Genomic DNA, 18,721 nt, shown 5'->3' with positions numbered 1-18,721 from the left:
TGTAACCATTAAGTATCACGGGCAGTGGGTATTTAAATACAAGTAGGCCTGCATGTATGCTTCATATATGCATTAATGCATCTAATATATCAACCAGTGAGAGAACCTGGGTTTTACATTTTTGAGCCTTTGTATTGAATAAATGGTGGAGGGATGCCACCCTGTGGAAAGAATGGTCATAGTGAGAAGTATGCATAAAAGTGTCATATATGGAAGCAAATCAGTGACATTATGTTTTGAATTTTAAAAGGCATTGAATACTTAATATTTTGAAATTCAAACCCCACCAAATTTGTTGGTTTGGAATTCACCTCTTTAAAACTGAAATATTAATTTATTTCAATGTAAAAAAAATAATAAAAGAAATTGAAATAGAATAATATTCAGGCTGCTGAAATTCGAATGGTGAAATTCAGATCTAAAAAAATTTGAGCCAAAAAGGTTTGAGGTTACTGACGCTGATGCATTTCCTGGCAAGACACAATACAGCCCTGCCCAGAACTGCACCCCCCGTGTAATTTCTGTTCTGTATATCTCAGCATCACATGATTCTTACTGTACATTGAGGGGACTAGTATGAGTAACCAGAGTACGTTTCATGCATGTGGGACTTTCCTAGTCAGAGTTAGCAGGGGGTGCATTAACCCTCGTGCTGCCTTCGGGTCACATGACCCAAAGGTTCATAACGAACCATCGTTGTGTTTACCCAATTTTACCCAATACAAAAACAAATTAAAATAATTTTCTTTTAACCTTTGCAATGTGGGGGGTCTGAGACAGCCCAACGGTTAAAAGAAAATGCTTCACTTTGTCTTTGTATGCGGTAAATCTGTCGCAATACGACGGTGGGTCACAATGACTGATGGGTCAGAATGACCCGAAGATAACATAAGGGTTAACTGGCAAGTCAAAATACTATGGAAGCAAAAAGATTTGAGCCACAAAAAAAAAAAAATTTGGCTAAAAGATTTGAGGCAAAGAAATTGAGGCAAAAAAAATTGTGTTTTATTTCTGTTATCCAACTTGTTACATAATGATCACAGTAACATACATCACCAGCATCACTGTATTGCTTTATAAATGTCCAGACTGTAATATACAGGGGGGGGACCACTTTCCTCGGACCTCCAGGGAAATCTGTTCCCCCTGTGTTCTCAGTGTAAAAGACTGATGTATAGATTAAACTTTTTATACATATCGATCACAGTAACTTACATCACCAGAATCAGTGTTTTGCTTTATAAATATCCAGACTGTAATATCCAGGGGGGAACCACTTTCCTCAGGCCTCCAGGGAAATGTGTTCCCCCTGTTTTCTCAGTGTAAAAAACAGTCCCAGAATGCTGCAGCAGTACTGTGTAGCACTACTGTCTATCAATATCAGGGTTGATGGGAGCACTGTGACCTTTCACACTGAGAGCACCTTACTGTTCTGGTATCGTGGGCTCTTGTGTCCGATCTTCCTGGAGCTGCTGCTACGCCCTCCCTCGGACATCGTCCTCATTCTCGGTTTCTCCTCCATCTCCACCCCTTCCTGTTTCAGGTTTGGGCCGTTCTGACAGTGGCAGTCCCGCTTCTGTAACTGCGTGGTGGGACAGAACCACTTTACCGAGGCGTAGATCAGCTCGGCAAGGCTGGAAACGGCCGAAACGACTCCGATGACAAAGTAGAAGCAGAGGAAGATGGTCTTCTCGGCGGGACGTGAAGTGAAGCAGTCCACGGTGTAGGGGCAGGGGAAACGGCTGCAGGGGAACTGGGCCTCCACCGTGAAGCCGTAGAGGTACCACTGGCCCAACAGCATCCCCAGCTCTGCCACCATGCGGAAGGCCACGTTGATGATGTAGAGCCTCCTCAGGTGGAGATCCTCCTCCTGGGTGCTGCTGTTCTGCCCGGTGGGGTGAGGGCTGCTGGTCCTCTTGTTGTGGTGGTGCATGGCGTACATGAGGAAGAGGAGCGAAGGTGTGGAGATGAGAACTATGTGGAAGACCCAGAAGCGGTACTGGGAGATGGGGAAGGCCATGTCGTAACAGACTTGCTTGCAGCCCGGCTGAAGGGTGTTACAGGCAAACTCAGCCTGTTCGTCCTCGAATAGGTCGCTGGCGACGGTGCCCAGGATGAGCATACGAAACACCAGCATGAGCAGGAGCCAGAAGCGCCCCAGCATGGGAGAGTGAGCCTGGAGGGCGTCAAAGAGGCCCCCGAGAAAGCCCCACTCACCCATGGCGTGAGTATCTTGGATCACCTCTGGGGTCAGGAAACTCAAGGCCGTCTGTCTGTTTTGCAAGAAGTTCCTTCTCTTAGTCCATTTCAACTTTCTGAATCGTTTTATCCCCAAGAAACATAAACATAACATAAAAATGCTAGAGATCTAACTATTCATAACCTTGTCCATTAATGATTACATACTTGTGAATACGGGAATGGTCATCCAAATCCATGTAACTCTAAGTACCCCTAGGCCATTAAATAACAACTGCCTCTTTTCCATCTATGTTCTTCAGTGACAGAAAACCACAAAGCTTTGACCATTACCGATCAACAAGGCATGGTTACAACACACACATCGATATACAACATGGCACATAACCTACTAAAGTAATTACCTAACCAGAGCTACCTCTCAGCCAACAAGGCATGTCGATGCCTGCTGAAGCAGTGGAGCTGGTTTATCTAGTCGTAACTCAGCCAAGAATCTTTTTACATTCCAAATTTTCTGATTCCAACACTTCTGAGGTAGACACTGCTGACAGTAAATCCATTCGTTTTTTTGCCTCCAACACCAAGATTTCTTCAGGCACAAGAAATGGGTCATCAGCTCGTCCGAGTGTCCATGCGTGCCTGTGCACTCACTCTGGCGGTGTTTAGAGACTGGTCTTGGTGGGTCTAGGGTGGCAACAGCAAGGAATTTCCTACCATGTCCTAATCGGGGCTATCAAAGTCCCAGACAGAAGTCCTGTTTATTCTAGCTGGCATGTTCTTGATGAGGTACTTGAAAGAGCTTCCCTAATGACAGGAAGGTTCTGTCTGTAAGTCATAACTCCAATCAGACAATCAGGAAAAGCTCACATTGGAACACCCATGTGAACATCAACACACAAGTAACTAAAAGAATCATAGGTGCATTGTATGTAGGTTGGCAGGGTCAGATAATTAGTTTTGCTTGCAGAAAATAATTACAAATATTCCATGTTAGTCTACAAACTTAGTCAGCCGAAATTGAATATAATGTCTTCACAAAGGGTGTGGTTGCGACATGTCATTACGTGTATCCTTTTACAACTGATACTTATCAGCAGTTTGGCACTAGCTCAGTTTGATGACGATATCTCACTGTAACTTAGACTAGATCATTACCTGGAGTTGGCAAGTTTAGCAATTAATCACAATATACAACAAAAGGGTATGCATTTTGTTCCACAAAAAAAACACGATGTTCAGCATGTGTCAATCACATTTAAGGTCAGTTTTCTTGAAGCTAAAGTTCCTCTTCCCCACATTAAGCTTATATTCAACAGTTGTATATATAAATGTGAACTGCTCCCAGAAACACAGCTCATTAGAGATCAAACCCCTATGTGCTTTGACGAGTAGGCTACATGTAACTAATTAACTATAATGTAATTAGCCAAAAAAGTTAAATGTTAATACACCTTCCTTTCTTGAAACTCTGACACACAAAGCAGTAATAAAATAAAAATCTTTGACAGAACTTGAGCTAGACAAACATACTTTATTTTTCAAACACAACATCCAATAAAATATTTACAAGACAACACAAATGAGAAGCAAGAGAAGTTAGTAAGCCTTATAAAACTAGTCAGAAATCTCCACTGAAACAGGATGACATGGTAGAGAATCTATTTGTAAATAGCAGACTGTCGTTTTCAAGATGTAAAATACTATATTTAAAACCGAGGAAAAAACTAAAACAGAACTTCCTTGTGGAGACACTGACCACATAAGACACAGTTTGAGATTAGAGTAGCTCTCTAAAATCCAAACTCTTCGTCAGAATCAGACTCCAGTTTGTAGGTGGCTGGCTTCCTAGCACGAGCTGGCTTACTTCTGGGTGCAACACTTGCAATTTCGATGTCTGAAACGTGGAAGCTATCCTCATCCTCCCACGTCTTGGCTTTCTGAAGAAGGAAAACAGTATTATTCAATATTATTAGCAGTCAAGTAAACAAATATTGTTTGTTTGTCTGAGATTAGATCTATCTTTTTAGAAGATGAGTTAAAATATGAATATGAATCAATGTCTAAAACTAAAAAACATTTGTATGGTCTCCCTGACTGACCTTGCTCGTGGTGGTCTTCTTGGCCTTGAGGCGAGACATGAGGTCACCTGAGCTGCTGTCAGAATTGTCACTGTCCTGTTTGCGTTTCCGGGCAGCCGCCTGGGGCTTGGCCTCTTCCTCAGAGTCACTAGTGTCCAGAGAGGGGACCTTCTTGGTGGCAGTTTTAGACACAGGCTTGGCCTTTGAAAGAGCATCCAGGATGGACGGTTGCTTCGCGCCTGAAAGGAAGACGGGACAAGCAAGACGCCAGGATGAGGAGGAGTCATTGGCGTCACTTCTCCATGAACACCAAACGCGATGAGTACACACTAGAGCAGTGTCTTGTTGGTGGCTCCATCGCTTAGTGCTGCTCAACATGGGGAACGCATTTGTATATTTCTTGCGAAACGTTCATCCAAACAAATGTACACGTGGCCCTGCATGTGCTTGGGTCCTAAGCAACACACCGAACGACTTTCAACGTCATCCAGCGCCCGGTTCTCAAGATATGTCGAGCCACAGACAGACAGACACAATATGCCTTTGTAGTTGGATAAACAACATCTAGAACATAAACGGTATGTGCCAGATCACATCAAACTAAGTAACTGTGTTACTGGAGCAGGATGTTGTTGTACCTGTGGTCTTCTTCCTGGGTGCAGCAGTCTTCTTGGCAGCAGCTGCAGGCTTCTTTGGGGCAGCCTCTTTAGCCTTGGGAGCTGCCTTGGGCTTGGATGGAGGCTTGGACACCACCAGGGCCTCATCTGACTGAGCTACAACACAGAGCAGTATCATGAGCTAGACTAGTCTCCTAAGATAATACCAAGCGAACCACGTCATGTGGGTTCATTTGACCAGTAACTTACAGTTGGAGTTACTTTCAGCTTCCTTGACTGTTGACTTCACCACTTTCTTCCTGTAAAAGAGATCATAAAGTTACTGCATTTTTGCACTACTAGTAAACGTGTACATAAAAAGGGATATTTAATGCCGAACCACTTTTTTTTCCGGGTGGCACTCCTCATTCCCATGCGCCAGGTAAGCTCAGGTCTGCTTTGAACCAGGTGTGGTAGAGAGACTCACGTTGGTTTAGGTGCTTTGAGGGGAGGGGCTGGGGAGTCCACGTCACTGTCAAAGGCTGCACTGGGCTCTGGGACGAAACTGTCACCGTCATCATCACTGATGGCAGCTGCCTTCTTCTTGGGGGCGCTGTCAAACTCATCCTCACTGCTGGACAGGCTGTACTTCACCGCACCTTGGGGAGTTGAGAGGTAAATGGTTATGTCTGCGCTATGAGTACAGTTAAAAATGAAATGCATAAAAATAGCTGGTCAAGGAAATAGGAAAAGTCAACAAGGTCAGTAATCAGGCTATTTGTGATCCGAGACTAAGAATAATGAGAGGGAAGGAAATTGGTCAGGAAAGGATTAGCTGGCTTCGTCTGCCATTTTACAAGTCCCGTGTACCAGAGGTTTTCTAGTGAAGCAGGATATAGTACCAAAATGCCAAAGCAAATAGCGTTTCAATCAACTGATCTGGTCCGAGATGGTGAGACTCACTTTTGGTTTTGCGCTCGACCTTCTCCCTGGGAGCCACGACTGGCCCCTGTCCTGCCTCCTCCTCCATCTCTGAGGCCGAGTCATCAGACCAGGGGTTCTTCTTCACCTTGCCCTCCATGGGTTTGAACTGCAGAGTCGTCTGTTTACCCGACTTAGCGGCTGCTGGGTAGAGGACCATATTAACATTAACACAGAGTGCAGTTGCTTCAAGACAAGATCCACTTCATGACTACAGGCAAATTGGATGTTTGTTTTTGGCTATACTCATATTGTATATAGCTATATTTTATGACAGTTTTGAAGCATGCATTGTCATTATGAATACCATGTATAACATTTTTATCAACCGTCAGGAGACTGTGGTTATAGCTCTGTAGGACAGAAGAATCCAGATGTGGCCTAACCTTTCTCCTTGGCAGGAGCCCTGGGCTTCTTGGTGAGCCGTGCTGCCAGGCTGGCCTCCTCCCCATTCTCCTCTCCCTCGTCCATGAACTCCATCTGCCTCACCACCTCCTCCTAGACACAGGACATGCAAGATCGTTCAAGTCTTCCCATTCAAAACCAAATGAATAACCCAGGTTAAGTAAACTATTCTTCCACTGATTCCCATGGGTATTTTGAAAGAATCTGATCCAAGTCACTTTTGACTGGTACTGTATATCGTTAGTTTTATTTACATATATTGTATTCATTTGAACCATAACATCCAATACTATGCATCACGATAAAGCCCTGTTTGTCTGACATTAAAAATGGCCGCCTGACTGACCTTGATCTTCTTCCCTTTGGCCTTCTTGTTGGCGTCAGCCTTCATGGCGCTGGTGATGCGTGGGATGACCCGGCGTCCCTGTGGTGTGGGCAGAGTCTCCTGCTTCACCTTCACGCCCTTACCCCGGCCCGTCTTGCCCTTAGTTTGGAGCACGGGGCCAGTGTCCTTCTCGCTCTCCTCCACGCGCTGAAGATAAACATGACAAAACACAAATGAAATCAGCGATGACTAGAGTAGTGTCATGGAGGGGGCTGTGTGGTGGAGGGGGGGCTGTGTCGTGGAGGGGGGGCTGTGTCGTGGAAGGCTGTGTCATGGAAGGGGGGGGCTGTGTCGTGGAGGCTGGGCTGTGTCGTGGAGGGGGGGCTGTGTCGTGGAGGGGGGGCTGTGTCGTGGTGGGGGGGGGGGGCTGTGTCGTGGTGGGGGGGGGGGGCTGTGTCGTGGAGGGGGGGCTGTGTCGTGGAGGGGGGGCTGTGTCGTGGTGGGGGGGGGCTGTGTCGTGGTGGGGGGGCTGTGTCGTGGTGGGGGGGGGCTGTGTCGTGGTGGGGGGGCTGTGTCACCTCCAGCTCCTCAGTAAAGAGCGTGAGATCCTCCTTCCACAGGTCAGCTGGGTTCTTCTTCTTAAGGGTGTTTAGCTCAGTTATCTACAGAAAACCAAACACAAACAGGACATAAGAAGCCAAATGAGCTCTCTCAAATACAAAAACAGCAGATTGAACCAAGCCAGCACTGATGGCGAACATAAATGTGTGGATATATTAGGAAGTTAAGGAGATATTAGGAAGACAGTTAGCTAGGAAGGCCGACCAGATGGAGAGATAGAGGGCCACACCTTGCTGTCTCTCTGCTTGCACAGCTCCTCCTTTTTCTCCTTAGTGAGGTACCACATGGGCATGTTCAGGAGGTAGTTGTAATCTGGCCCGGTGTTGTCCTCCTTCTCCTCCTCCTCCTCTTCCAAATTCTCCTCCTCCGGCTTTAACAGGCCAGGGAAAAAGAGGGGCAACGGTTACTTGAGCCCGAAATACTTTCTGTCAAATGCTACTGCCGTACCAAGTCTACAAGCAGTCAACAAGGCCTGGAATCGAATGAAAACCAGCCGAGCGTTCCTCACCTTCTCCTGGGCCTGCTTCCAGGCCTTGACGGGGTCTGAGTCATAACCCATCTGCTGCAGCATGCGGATCAGCTCCTTCTTTGGTTTGTTCTCTGGAGCGAGAGGAAAGGGTAAGGTTTGTTTAAGTCAAGTAGAAATGGGATTGAACAGCCTGAGACATTCCCTTTCAGCTTCCACTGAACCCAATCTGTCCCTTGGTGCCTGGGGAGGGCACTCACCAATGACCAGCTTGCCCTCGATCTTCTCCAGGATGAAGCGGGCCTGGTTGGTGAGCCTGGCGGCCTCGGCTCCCAGCATGCCGAGCAGCCAGTCCTTCCGGAGAACGTAGTACTTCATCCTCAGCTCAAAGAAGTCCTTCAGGACCTCCTGCACGGACTCGTACTTCTTCAGACTGCCCACATGGTCAAACAACACCTGTCAGGGGTGGGGGTGGGTGGGTGGAGTGGGGCATTTGAAATGTTCCAATTAGTGTTAGCTTAATACTAGCTGTCGTCTTCAGAATCAGAATTTGGTTTATTCGCCATGTAGGTTTACAAAAACAGGGAATTTACTGTGGCAGGAAGGTGAAAACAATAAACATACAGATCTTAAATTAAGTAAAAGTACAATAGTCTAACTAAATCTAAGAACTAAACAATCTAAGAAATAAAATGATGGTTATAATGTTATATGGAGACAGGTTTCTCTAAACCATGTGGAGAACGATGCAGAACAGCAGGTGCAGGGTAGGCTGGTTACCATGGAGTTACAGGTGAAGGGGTTCTGCAGCTTGAAGACCTTGTGCAGGCCCGCTGCCTCCGCCTCCCTCAGCCTCTCCTCGGTCATCTTGACCACGAAGCGCACCGTGGTGTCCGTGTGGTACTCCTTGTAGTCTGTGATCAGGGGGGCCACCTTCTCGGTGCCGTTCAACATGGCCTCCAGAACGTTCTCCTTGTAGGTCTACCAGCACCGCCAGGGAAAGGCACAGATAACGACAAACGCACAAAATACATGTTTCTACCTGTGACAAGGAGCCTTGTTGCCAACACAGGCGAAGTAGATATTATAAAGACATGGATGATCTACTAACCTGTGTCCAAGTCTTCACAGGCAGCTCAGAGATCTCGATGGTGGTGGAGTCTATGATGGCCACCTCTCCACTAATCATATACTGGTTTGTCGCCAGATGTTCAATGGTGCCTTTGAAGCCCTTGAAGCTGGGAATCTGGGAACAGAAATCAAAAACACGCCTCTTAGCGACAACCAATCCCTAGCACTGATCACGGGGTCACCGGGCAACCTGACTGACCATGGGCAGGGGCTCCTCCCCGTCGATCAGGCGGTGGATGTTGCAGACAATCTCCCGGACGTTGTAGTTGAGGATGCGAGTGGCCCAGCCCGTGCCGATCCCGTCCACGCCGTTCACCAGCACGGTGGGGATGATGGGCATGTACCACTCGGGCTCCACGCGGAGGTTGTCGTCGTAGTTGTACTTGAGCAGGTTGTCGTCGACGGGGGGGAAGAGGAGACGCGTCAAAGAGCTGTGAGAAAATAGGACATGTAGTTAAGTCAACTATTAACAGTATGTGTATAATAGTCACTCCATATAGCTATACAGTCTATATCTAGATTTTCTCTGGATGTTTCTTGTATGTGTGTGTGTGTGCTCACAGTGACTGACCTGAGCATGGTGAAGATGTATCGAGGGCTGGCAGAGTCCTTGCCCCCATGCAGACGGGTCCCAAACTGGCCCAGGGGCTGCAGCAGGTTCAGGTTGTTGCTGCCCACAAAGTTCTGGGCCAGACCAATGATGGTCATCATCAAGGACATCTAACAGCAGGGAAAGAGAGAGAGATCATAAGACATGAGATACATGGAGGGAAAGAATCAAATGTTTGTTTGTTTTTTTTGCGTGTGTGACTGGGATGTTGCTACAGTATGTTAATCTACGACCTAGTCTCATTGAAAGGGTGTGGCTGTCACCACTGAGGTATCCAGGCTGGTAGTCTCACCTCTCCGTGATGGTAGGCTGACATCTCAGCCACAGAGCCAGCCAGCTGGGCGACCTTTACCTCCCGCTTGTCGTTCCTCTTCAGGCAGCAGAACATCACCTTCCTCTGGCCTGGCTTCAGACCTGACACATACACACATTTCCATATTAATTCATAGCACATACAGATCAATTTGCCTTCAAAGAAAAAAGATAATAAACGGTACTAGCTTGTGAAAGTGCAAACATTGCCCGAGAGGACATGGGGGGGAAACAAAAGCCTGTTTTTGAGGGATCAGTGGCTTTGTGTGTCCCACTCACCGTCAACCAGACAGGGGATGGACCTCTCGTTGTCAGAGTTTGAGAAGAGCACCAGCTCCTTCATGACAAAGTCATTGTAGGACAGACACTTGGTGGCCTTGCCATACAGGTATTCCTGATGACGAGGGACAGCAAAAAGACAAAAAATGTACACAGTCCTAAATAATGACATTTGATTGTGATTTGGGGTGACTGAGGGACTTTCGGGTGACGTGACAATAGTGGAGGTCATGGGTGGGTCGTACCTCAGGTAGATTGTGTTCTTTGCGCTGGCGTCGGTTGACCATGAAGTTGGTGAGCCACTCTTTACGCTCTTCAATCTTCTTCTTGCTAAAGGCCTGGGGAAGGAAAGGAAGGTTTTAAAACAAGATGGAGGATGTACTACTGCAAACCAGCTTTCATGATCATGGAAAATAAACCCAAGAATCCTTGTCAGGAAAATTTGTCTGTCAATAAATCAGATAGTGGACAAACAATACAAAACCCACAAAGTAGCACGAGTTTTCAAAACATTTAAGTAAAATGTAAGGTGTCTTTCCCCCTGTATATTAAAGATTGTTACCAGGGTAATAGCCTCATCGTCTTGAGGCCCGGCGTACTTGAAAGGGATGCGGTGTCTCTGCATGTCAGAGAAGTACTCCTTGGCCTCTTTCGAAGTGCTGGTACCCAAACCTGCACGTACACACACACACACACACGTGAAATGTAAAGGCACACAGGGTGAGTATGAAGGCCCAGGTTCACTGTACAGTAACGTATTTATGCTCAGATAAGTAGACCAGGTATGAAACAGCTGCTTACATGTTCAGCTTCACTACCACACAGGGGTTCGAGACAAACCTTTGTAGTATTTGACTTTCCAAGATTTGATGTTAGACTGGGCATCCTTCCACTCCTCAAACTCAGGGATGCTGTAGAAGGACAGCTCCTCCTTCTTGTGAGTGGCCTGGGGAAAGGAAGGGGGGGGATTGTGTTTACAAATTGCCAATTAAAAACTCTAGTAGTGCCTGTTACCATAACTTGCCTATAGATTCATGTTATGATATGTGGGTGTGTAAAACAAATGAGACAAGTGAGAGTAGACTGGTCGAACCCCAGCCCCCAGTATAAGACTGTACCACCTACCTTGATGATGGGGGTGATGAACTCCTCAAGGAAGTTGTGGCGCAGCAAAGAGGGCCAGTTGTGGTGGATGAAGTTGATCAGAAGTCCCTTGATGTGAGACCCATCCTGGTCCTGGCCACATTCAAATGACGACAACAATTAAAGGCAGTTAATGACAGTACAAAGCTCCTTACCAGGAACACAACAGCCAAATCCTAGATTTCCTAAGTATGTCCATGCAAGTCCCCAGGTTAGAAGTGTACAGCTCTGAGGTGGTGCAGACCTGATCTGTCATGATCATGAGCCGGCCATAGCGCAGGGTCTTCAGCGAATCAGGGTCGCTGTAGTTCTTCTTGTACTGAAGCCCGAGGATCTTGATGATGCTGTTGATCTCTGCATTCTCCATGATCTGAGGACAGACATGCATTTACTCTCTCTGCTACAGGAGGGACAAATCTCCATGCCTTTGACCATCGCAAACTGGGCATTGGTGTAGATTTCGAAATGGCCCATAGTGTATTTAGTGTGGTGGTATGCATGCTGTTGAAGAGGGTCTGACCTGTTTGTGCGTGGCCTCCCGGACGTTGAGAAGTTTTCCCCTGAGAGGGAAGACCCCGTAGTGGTCTCTGCCCACCACACCAAGCCCGGACACGGCCAGGGTCTTGGCCGAGTCTCCCTCAGTCAGAATCAAGGTGCAGGAGGAGGAGTTCTTACCACCTGGGTGGGAGAACAGGAGACACTGCTGCTTTAAACTGCATATTTCCACAATGGAACAAATACAGGAAATCTGTTCAATTGTTTTTTCTAAATGAAATCCACTTCAGGAAAGCTGTGGACGTTCTCTAAATGAGACAGAACCGGGATGATCTCTTCAGTATAAAAAAAAAACCTGACAACTAGACAGGCAAATGTTCTTGAAATGGGATTATATTTAGTGGCAATGCACATGGCCAGAGCTAAGACTGATGAGGATGAAGAGCGGAAGATGTACCTGCGCTATTGGCGTCATCCAGCTTGGGAACTCCCTTAATCTTAGTGTGTTTGACAGCGGAGCACTTCTGGTTGAGCTGGGTCTGAGCTTTGAACTTCACCCAGTTCATGATGCTCTCCACGATCCCACTAGAGGCAGCCTGGACGAAGGGAAGAGGACCACACATGAGATGTGCCCCACTTACAAGTACAGCTTCTTTAGGAGACAACAGAGTACAAAGAGAAGATAACCAAACGTGTTTTGTGAAAGCAAAGCGGTGCTACAGAGAGGTAGAATGGTTGTTTTCTGACCTGCTTGAAAAACTTGTCGCTGAGTGGACATGCGGAGCCGAAGCTTTTCTGCTGTAGAGTCATGTTCTCCTTGGTCTGGGAGTCAAAGCTTGGGTTCTCAATCAGGCAGTTAATAAACAGCCACATGTGGTTCTTCACCTGGTGGATTCAAACGATTCACATTATAAATCATTAAGTGTCAGAAGACATGGCGCGTCGTACTGCAGAGACCGTGAGTTGAAACAGTGCGTCATATTCTGTACCTGGAAAGGCTTCACGATCACCCCAACCTTGTTCTTCTTTTTAACCACCTCTATCAGCTTGGACACAATCTGCTCTGACACATACTCTGTGTGCCTTCCTCCCTGGGGACAAAATAGACAATTACACACTGAACGTGTCTCAGGAATGCTCGGAAAAGCAGGGGAAATCAGGTGGCTGAGCGGTTAGAGAATCGGGCTAGTAATCAGAAGGTTGCCAGTTCGATTCCCGGCTGTGCCAAATGACGTTGTGTCCTTGGGCAAGGCACTTCACCCTACTTGCCTCGGGGGAATGTCCCTGTACTTACTGTAAGTCACTCTGGATAAGAGCGTCTGCTAAATGACTAAATGTAAATGTACAGAGAAAAACAACCCAAACCAATCACAAGTTTCAGCCGTTAACGGTGACCCGAGTTACCTTGGTAGTGGCGATGCTGTTGACAAAGCTGACTTGCTGGAAGCCCTTCTCACTCATGGTAAGACAGACCTCCCAGCGATCGTTGACCGCCTCATGGATCACAGTCAGGGGGCTGCCTTGCTCATCTACCTTGTCCTTTAGGTACATGTCCACGTAGTTACGGAAAGTGGTCACCTGGACGAGGACAGCATGGAGAGATGGCAGTTGGGGATCACTTTTTCTTTGTTTTTTCGAGTCTCTACAAAATCTCTCTCACTCACTGTACAAGAGCTTCTAGGAGTGTCAGGAGGATGTAAACAGCACTTACAGGAAGCCTCTTGCCATTGAGGAACACACGGACCCCCTTGGAGGAGCCAGCGATGTCATAGGCACGGCGGGTCAGGAGGGCCACCGTGTCCTTGTCCAGGACCTGCATCTTGAACTTGGACAGGTCCGGCTGGAAGGTTATGCAGGTGTACTCCTCCCCGTCAAAGGGATGGATTTTAGAATCCCCAGTCCGGCCCATGTTGTCATACCATGTCTGGGAAATAACGGCAGGTGTCAGGATAAACAAAACAGGCATCTTCTAGACACAGAAGACAACATATTTACAAGGTCATCTTGGTTAAGGTTGTCACCTCACCTGCTTAAAGTACTTCTTGGATTCCTTGCAGGCAGTCTCCACAGTGAACTTGGTGCTGAAGATGTTGCACAACTTAGCACCATAACCATTACGCCCACCTGAAGTTGAATTGTATCAATTAAATACATGGATCTTAGAAAGAAAAAAAAGGGGTGAATTTTGCAGTGTAATTTGTCATGAAGAGTAAAATCTTCACTAAGCCTTACCAGTGACCTTCTTTTGGTCATCGTCATAGTTACTGGAAGTGAGTAGCTGTCCAAAGATGAGGGCAGGAACAAAGACTTTCTCGACCTTGTGCAGCACCACAGGGATGCCCTTTCCATTGTTCCACACGCTGATGATGTTGTTCTCACTTAAAAACAACACAGGCACAATTAAAAAATGCAATGTTTGCTGGAGAACGTTTTTTGCTCCCTACATTAGGTTGGAGAGATGCAGCATCATGAAGTGATACTTACGGGTCTAGAGTGACCTTGATGCAAGTCATTGATTTATCCCTCTGCTTGTTATCTGCAGCATTTACTGTGGTAGAAAGAAAACAGGAAATGGTCACTGACTATAGTTGTAGTAGTACACATAACAGTTCTCATTCCAGATGTTTTCAGTCCAATAAAGGATACATTTCTGAAGGCTTTTGTGACATGGTTATTGTTTTGTGGTGCTCACCAAGGATCTCATCAAAGATCTTGTAGAGACCTGGCACATAAGTCACAGCACGACAGTTCAGTCCAACATCTTCATCGAACACCCACAATTGCTGATGAGAAGATGCAAACGAGACATTAATAACATTTTACGGTAGCATTTCTTAATGTTTTTTTATTGACATTGAGAGAAATAACAGCTTGAATGGTAATACTTTCTAATTTCATCCTTATCTCTCCTTATGAAGCACTGAGTGCAGTGTGTAAAATACCCATGTGGCAACAAGTCTCCAATTTCGAGCCTCGATGCAAACTAGTTATGTTTTATGATGCAGGGAAACCTTGTGATGTGTACGCTACAGTCTGCTTTTCAAATGACCTGCGTGACAGGCTCCACTGAGCCTATATAGGTATCTGGACGAAGGAGGATGTGCTCCAACTGGGTTTTCTTCTGGTAGATCCTCTCCACTGAGAGACGGTTGGAATCCTTTTTTTTCTTCTCCGCTATTATGTTCTCTGACTGGATCTGGGAAACACTCTGGGAAAGAGATGTGGTCTCAGTTCAGTCGTTCACTAGTACAAGCGTTAGTTATACTACATTTGCCCCCAAAGGACTAGCATTAGCAGTACTCCGGTAGCACCATAACAGTAGGTAGCTACTTTGCAAGTACAGTTCATTGATATAAAGGCAACAGAATTATCTTGCAATCAACTTGCGAGGAGCTGTGCATGACTGGTTGCAATGTATAACTGAGAAGAAAAAAAACATTTATTTGCAAATACACACAACGCTGTAAAATTATAGGAAAGGCCATGTGTATAGATAGCTACTTAACTTAGCTATATACCTTTTAGATAGCACTAACTAACAAATCACAACATTTACGTGAACTTTGATGTCGTTTGTGCTAACGTATGAGAATGAAATTGTACTTAAAACGAGTGAAAATACTAGTTACAGTCAGTAGTTGCAAGTTTGATTAATATAGCTACTAGGCTAACGCGGTTGCTAAGCTTTTTAGTAGTAGCTCTAGTAGTCTTTTAATGTTCAGACTAGAGCAGGCTGGCCAGCTCTGACCTAGCTAACTGTAGTCTACGAACTTACCTTCAGTGGTTCGGACATGCTGAAGCTGTTTTATCCTGTACCTATGAAATATAAGACTCACTATATTGCTACCCGATTAAGGTTAGACTCTAGCAACAGTACTACACCCTCCGTTGTTGGTGTTTCGAATATTTTTCCTTTCATCCCGCCAACTAGAACAACCAATTACACAGAAGAGAACGTCATCGTCACTAATCTTGACCAATGATATTACAGATATACCGCCATCGTTACAGCAAATCCGTGAGGCAGGAAGGAACGATACAGCCCACCAACTTCGTATTTTTGGCCCGCTAGTTTAATAACACCCCGCCTAAAAACACAAGACAAACAATTATTAATATATGATTTTATTTTTAATCTTTGTCATCACATACAAGCATATTATTTGAAATTAGGCATGCCAATTTACAACATAAACCATGTATTTTATTTTATTTGGATACATTCAGTTTTTGCTAAATAGGAAGTGTGTAAAACTCCAAGACGATCTTATTCCAACTTACGATGCTTTGAGGAGTAAATCTTCTTAAAAACATGAGTTGATAAAATATCAATTTGACCAGAAGATGGAGCTCTTCCACTGTCCTCGAGCGTAGAGAATGTATCTAGGGTTGTTGACTTAATGAGCTTCACGGTTGAAGGCCTCTCAATAGCAAATGGGCTTATCTCCACCCAGTGTGGGTGGTCATGGTATTATACCCCTGGCCCAGTGTTTCTCCTGCTAAGCATTATGAAGACTTGCTTTGCAGGAATTTTGTGGTTGGCCTCCCAAAATACCAAATCTCACCCCAAGGTTTTTGGAAAAGTTGGCAGCCCTGCATATCTGGTATCAGCTGCTACTGGTCAAGTGCTGGTTGATATTGATGGTACAAGATGAACAGACCATGATAGTACTATTGCGTTGTGGGATTTGGCTCCAGCACAGACGTAATTGGGATGACAGTGCTAAAGCTGTTATGAACTGCTTCTATGCTCACAAGTTGATGCCAAGAAGCAGGAGTGTGAGAGAGATTTTTGAGTTTGGAGAGGCTTTTGCTTTGACACTTTTAGTGTCCTCAACTGAGAAGATGGTGGCTGTTTTTATTCAAGTAATCAAGAGGAAAGGGTCAACCTGACTATCCATCTTGTAAAACTTGGGATGACACAACAACTCCAGCTCACTCTCTTATACACACACAATCACACACACACTCTTTTTACATCTCTCCTTCACTCATTTTTACACACACACTCCCAGATACACACACACATTTCTTTGCAGACACACACACGGAAATAAGAATCTGAAAATAGTAACCTATTTGATGTTGTTGAAAGACATTAGTGATGTAGTGAGATGGACACTCACTCACTGCCAGCCTTCCTGTTCATTTATTAATGCCGTGTGTTAGCGAGGCCTTGATGCAGTCTGACTGTTGTGGCAGCAGGGGAGACGGAAACTGGATTTGTTGCAGAACTGCGGATAGCTGTCTAGCAGGGCTCTCTGGACTGGTTTGATGTTCCATGTCAGCTAAGGATAGTGGTGGGATGAGGATAGAAGTTCACAAGCATAAAGAGAATTTCCAAGAGCAGTTGACAAATGTGTCAAAAAAAGGTTGTTCAGGTTGTGTAACACCATTCGTCTGAGCGCCATTCATTTACAGGTCTCTTGTCAGAAGTCAAGGAACAAGAGACATCCAACATGTTTGTGTGTGAAATCCCAACATCTCAATGTTCATGAATGAACTTCCATGAACTGTGATATGTTTCTAAACATGTGGCCTAGTTTACCAAAATACATTTGCAATTTAAATTCAAGTCACATAAATAAACCACAAACATTTGACTCATCAAAAATTTTACACTGTACAGTTTTTGGAAGGGATCACTAAACTGTTGTGTACAAATACTGTTCTGACATGACCTTTGTCAAAATCGTGAGAGTCCAAACCTATCCCTGTTTTCCTTTGTGACTGTACGGAAAGGCACAATGAAATTGAGAAATATTAATCTTTCTAAAAGGGCAGTAGTAAATAGGGTCAGGTATATCTTTCCTGTGATGCAAGGCAACAACTAACCTTGATAGCTTAACATTTGAGGTACAGCACGCTTTTGAGACATCAGTGAGGCCACATTTTACTATCGGGCTGTATAAAAAAATACAGCACTGCTAACTAAAAAGGATCAATTCACTATGAATTTGAAGTCTCAGCTTTGAACTGTCTTGCTGGGACCATTAACACAGGCAGCAATGTAATGAACAGCCAGGTATTAACATCTCTGTGCCATGATCTGTTTTAGTCAATAGGGATTTCTTCCATCAATATAAAGACATGGCAACTATAAATACAGTTTCTGCTAACATTATTCACAGCATTCCCAACAGATTTAGTCTTCCTGGGGTGGTGTTAGGGAATTTCTTTTATACCTTCTTTTGTCACTTTTGATTAAAAATGTGAATCAGGCATAGAAATAAATAAATAAATGGGGCATAATGTCATATTCACAAAGAGAAGACTGGCTTTGATCTTGCACAGGGACCAGCAAGGGTAGGCAGTGAGCAGCTAAGAAAGTAAGAGAGAGAGAGTGAGAGACAAAGAGAGAGAGAGAGAGAGAGAGAGAGAGAGAGAGAGAGAGAGAGAGAGAAATGTGGATAGGACCGGTTCTCATTAACAGCACTGTTTTGGTTTCTGTGCCATTGCAGCTATGGCAGATGCCGACCCACACTCCAATGTCGTTGATGCAACTTTGGAGCAACATCCCTGTCGTCATATTTGGCACTTTGTCTCCCCAGTTTAGACCTAACACTAGCTGGCAGGTACGTCCATGTGAGTATGTCAGCATTATACATCCAAGCCTTTGTAGACTGGGAGGAGGGAGAGAGAGGATCTTTGATGCACTTTGAGTACAGTCTCTATGTTGAGTATCCTGATAATGTACACTGTATCCTTCCTTCCATCCATCCGCCCACATCTGCTGAGTTTAAGGCGTAATCTGATGCTACAGGAGCCTATGCCTGACGCTAGAGCACTCTCTCTCCCTCAGTCCACAAGACTCTAATCACATTTTCTGCCATTTCATCTTTACATGCTCCATTTCGTATCGCTGCAACTAATTGACACTGAAAGCTACATAAATCCACCCATCACTGGGCTGTAATTATGTGGCATATAGCATCCAAGTGACATATTTAATCCCAGAGCAGAAACACACGGTACATTCAGATATACACTGCCTGCCATTGATTTGTAGGTTTGGGGGGACTGAGGCGAACGTCAAGGTGGAGTTCTTTATTGATTTCAATTCCATTAATACCTTTTGAC

At 45.3% G+C, this 18,721-nt stretch overlaps 2 protein-coding genes across 3 annotated transcripts; both read right to left on the bottom strand.

Moving 5' to 3' along the window:
• Positions 1 to 990: 990 nt before the first annotated feature.
• On the bottom strand, positions 991 to 2,873 carry LOC134031288 (gap junction delta-3 protein-like). Its single transcript, XM_062474862.1, has 2 exons — positions 2,407 to 2,873; positions 991 to 2,273 (listed from the first exon to the last, which is right to left on the bottom strand). Exons 1-2 carry the CDS (start codon positions 2,436 to 2,438, stop codon positions 1,409 to 1,411), a joined length of 897 nt encoding a protein of 298 aa, XP_062330846.1. The 5' UTR covers positions 2,439 to 2,873; the 3' UTR covers positions 991 to 1,408.
• An 837-nt stretch (positions 2,874 to 3,710) lies between these two features.
• top2a (DNA topoisomerase II alpha) lies at positions 3,711 to 15,556 on the bottom strand. Of its 2 annotated transcripts, none has more exons than XM_062474356.1 (35): positions 15,417 to 15,556; positions 14,691 to 14,849; positions 14,334 to 14,424; positions 14,126 to 14,189; positions 13,874 to 14,019; positions 13,668 to 13,765; positions 13,353 to 13,565; positions 13,046 to 13,219; positions 12,631 to 12,732; positions 12,389 to 12,526; positions 12,099 to 12,237; positions 11,667 to 11,824; positions 11,391 to 11,516; positions 11,129 to 11,239; positions 10,844 to 10,949; positions 10,566 to 10,675; positions 10,249 to 10,341; positions 10,004 to 10,118; positions 9,705 to 9,826; positions 9,374 to 9,522; positions 9,002 to 9,233; positions 8,783 to 8,917; positions 8,452 to 8,652; positions 7,932 to 8,127; positions 7,714 to 7,805; positions 7,435 to 7,575; positions 7,163 to 7,246; positions 6,606 to 6,791; positions 6,241 to 6,352; positions 5,837 to 5,998; positions 5,361 to 5,532; positions 5,144 to 5,193; positions 4,916 to 5,050; positions 4,299 to 4,516; positions 3,711 to 4,136 (listed from the first exon to the last, which is right to left on the bottom strand). In XM_062474356.1, exons 1-35 carry the CDS (start codon positions 15,432 to 15,434, stop codon positions 3,990 to 3,992), a joined length of 4,695 nt encoding a protein of 1,564 aa, XP_062330340.1. In that variant the 5' UTR covers positions 15,435 to 15,556; the 3' UTR covers positions 3,711 to 3,989. The 2 variants fall into 2 exon arrangements, with proteins under 2 accessions (XP_062330340.1, XP_062330341.1); XM_062474357.1 differs by having other exon boundaries at positions 5,837 to 5,995.
• Positions 15,557 to 18,721: the final 3,165 nt, after the last annotated feature.

This window comes from Osmerus eperlanus, chromosome 12 (genome assembly GCF_963692335.1).
Source record: "Osmerus eperlanus chromosome 12, fOsmEpe2.1, whole genome shotgun sequence".
In the NCBI taxonomy this organism is placed as follows: Eukaryota; Metazoa; Chordata; class Actinopteri; order Osmeriformes; family Osmeridae; genus Osmerus; species Osmerus eperlanus.
Note: the sequence above shows the minus strand (reverse complement) of the source record. Positions and strands in the feature narration are given on the sequence as shown.

What these genes read in the sequence shown, in the direction of transcription:
- LOC134031288 (XM_062474862.1), bottom strand. Translation starts at nt 2,438, where the DNA reads ATGGATTTGGATGACCATTCCCGTATTCACAA. An exon ending in GACCATTCCCGTATTCACAA is followed by an intron (nt 2,274 to 2,406) that starts GTATGTAATCAT and finishes CTTGCAAAACAG; the next exon opens with ACAGACGGCCTTGAGTTTCC.
- top2a (XM_062474356.1), bottom strand. An exon ending in CAGTGGAGCCTGTCACGCAG is followed by an intron (nt 14,425 to 14,690) that starts GTCATTTGAAAA and finishes TCTTCTCATCAG; the next exon opens with CAATTGTGGGTGTTCGATGA. An exon ending in CAGCCTACCATCACGGAGAG is followed by an intron (nt 9,523 to 9,704) that starts GTGAGACTACCA and finishes CCCTGCTGTTAG; the next exon opens with ATGTCCTTGATGATGACCAT.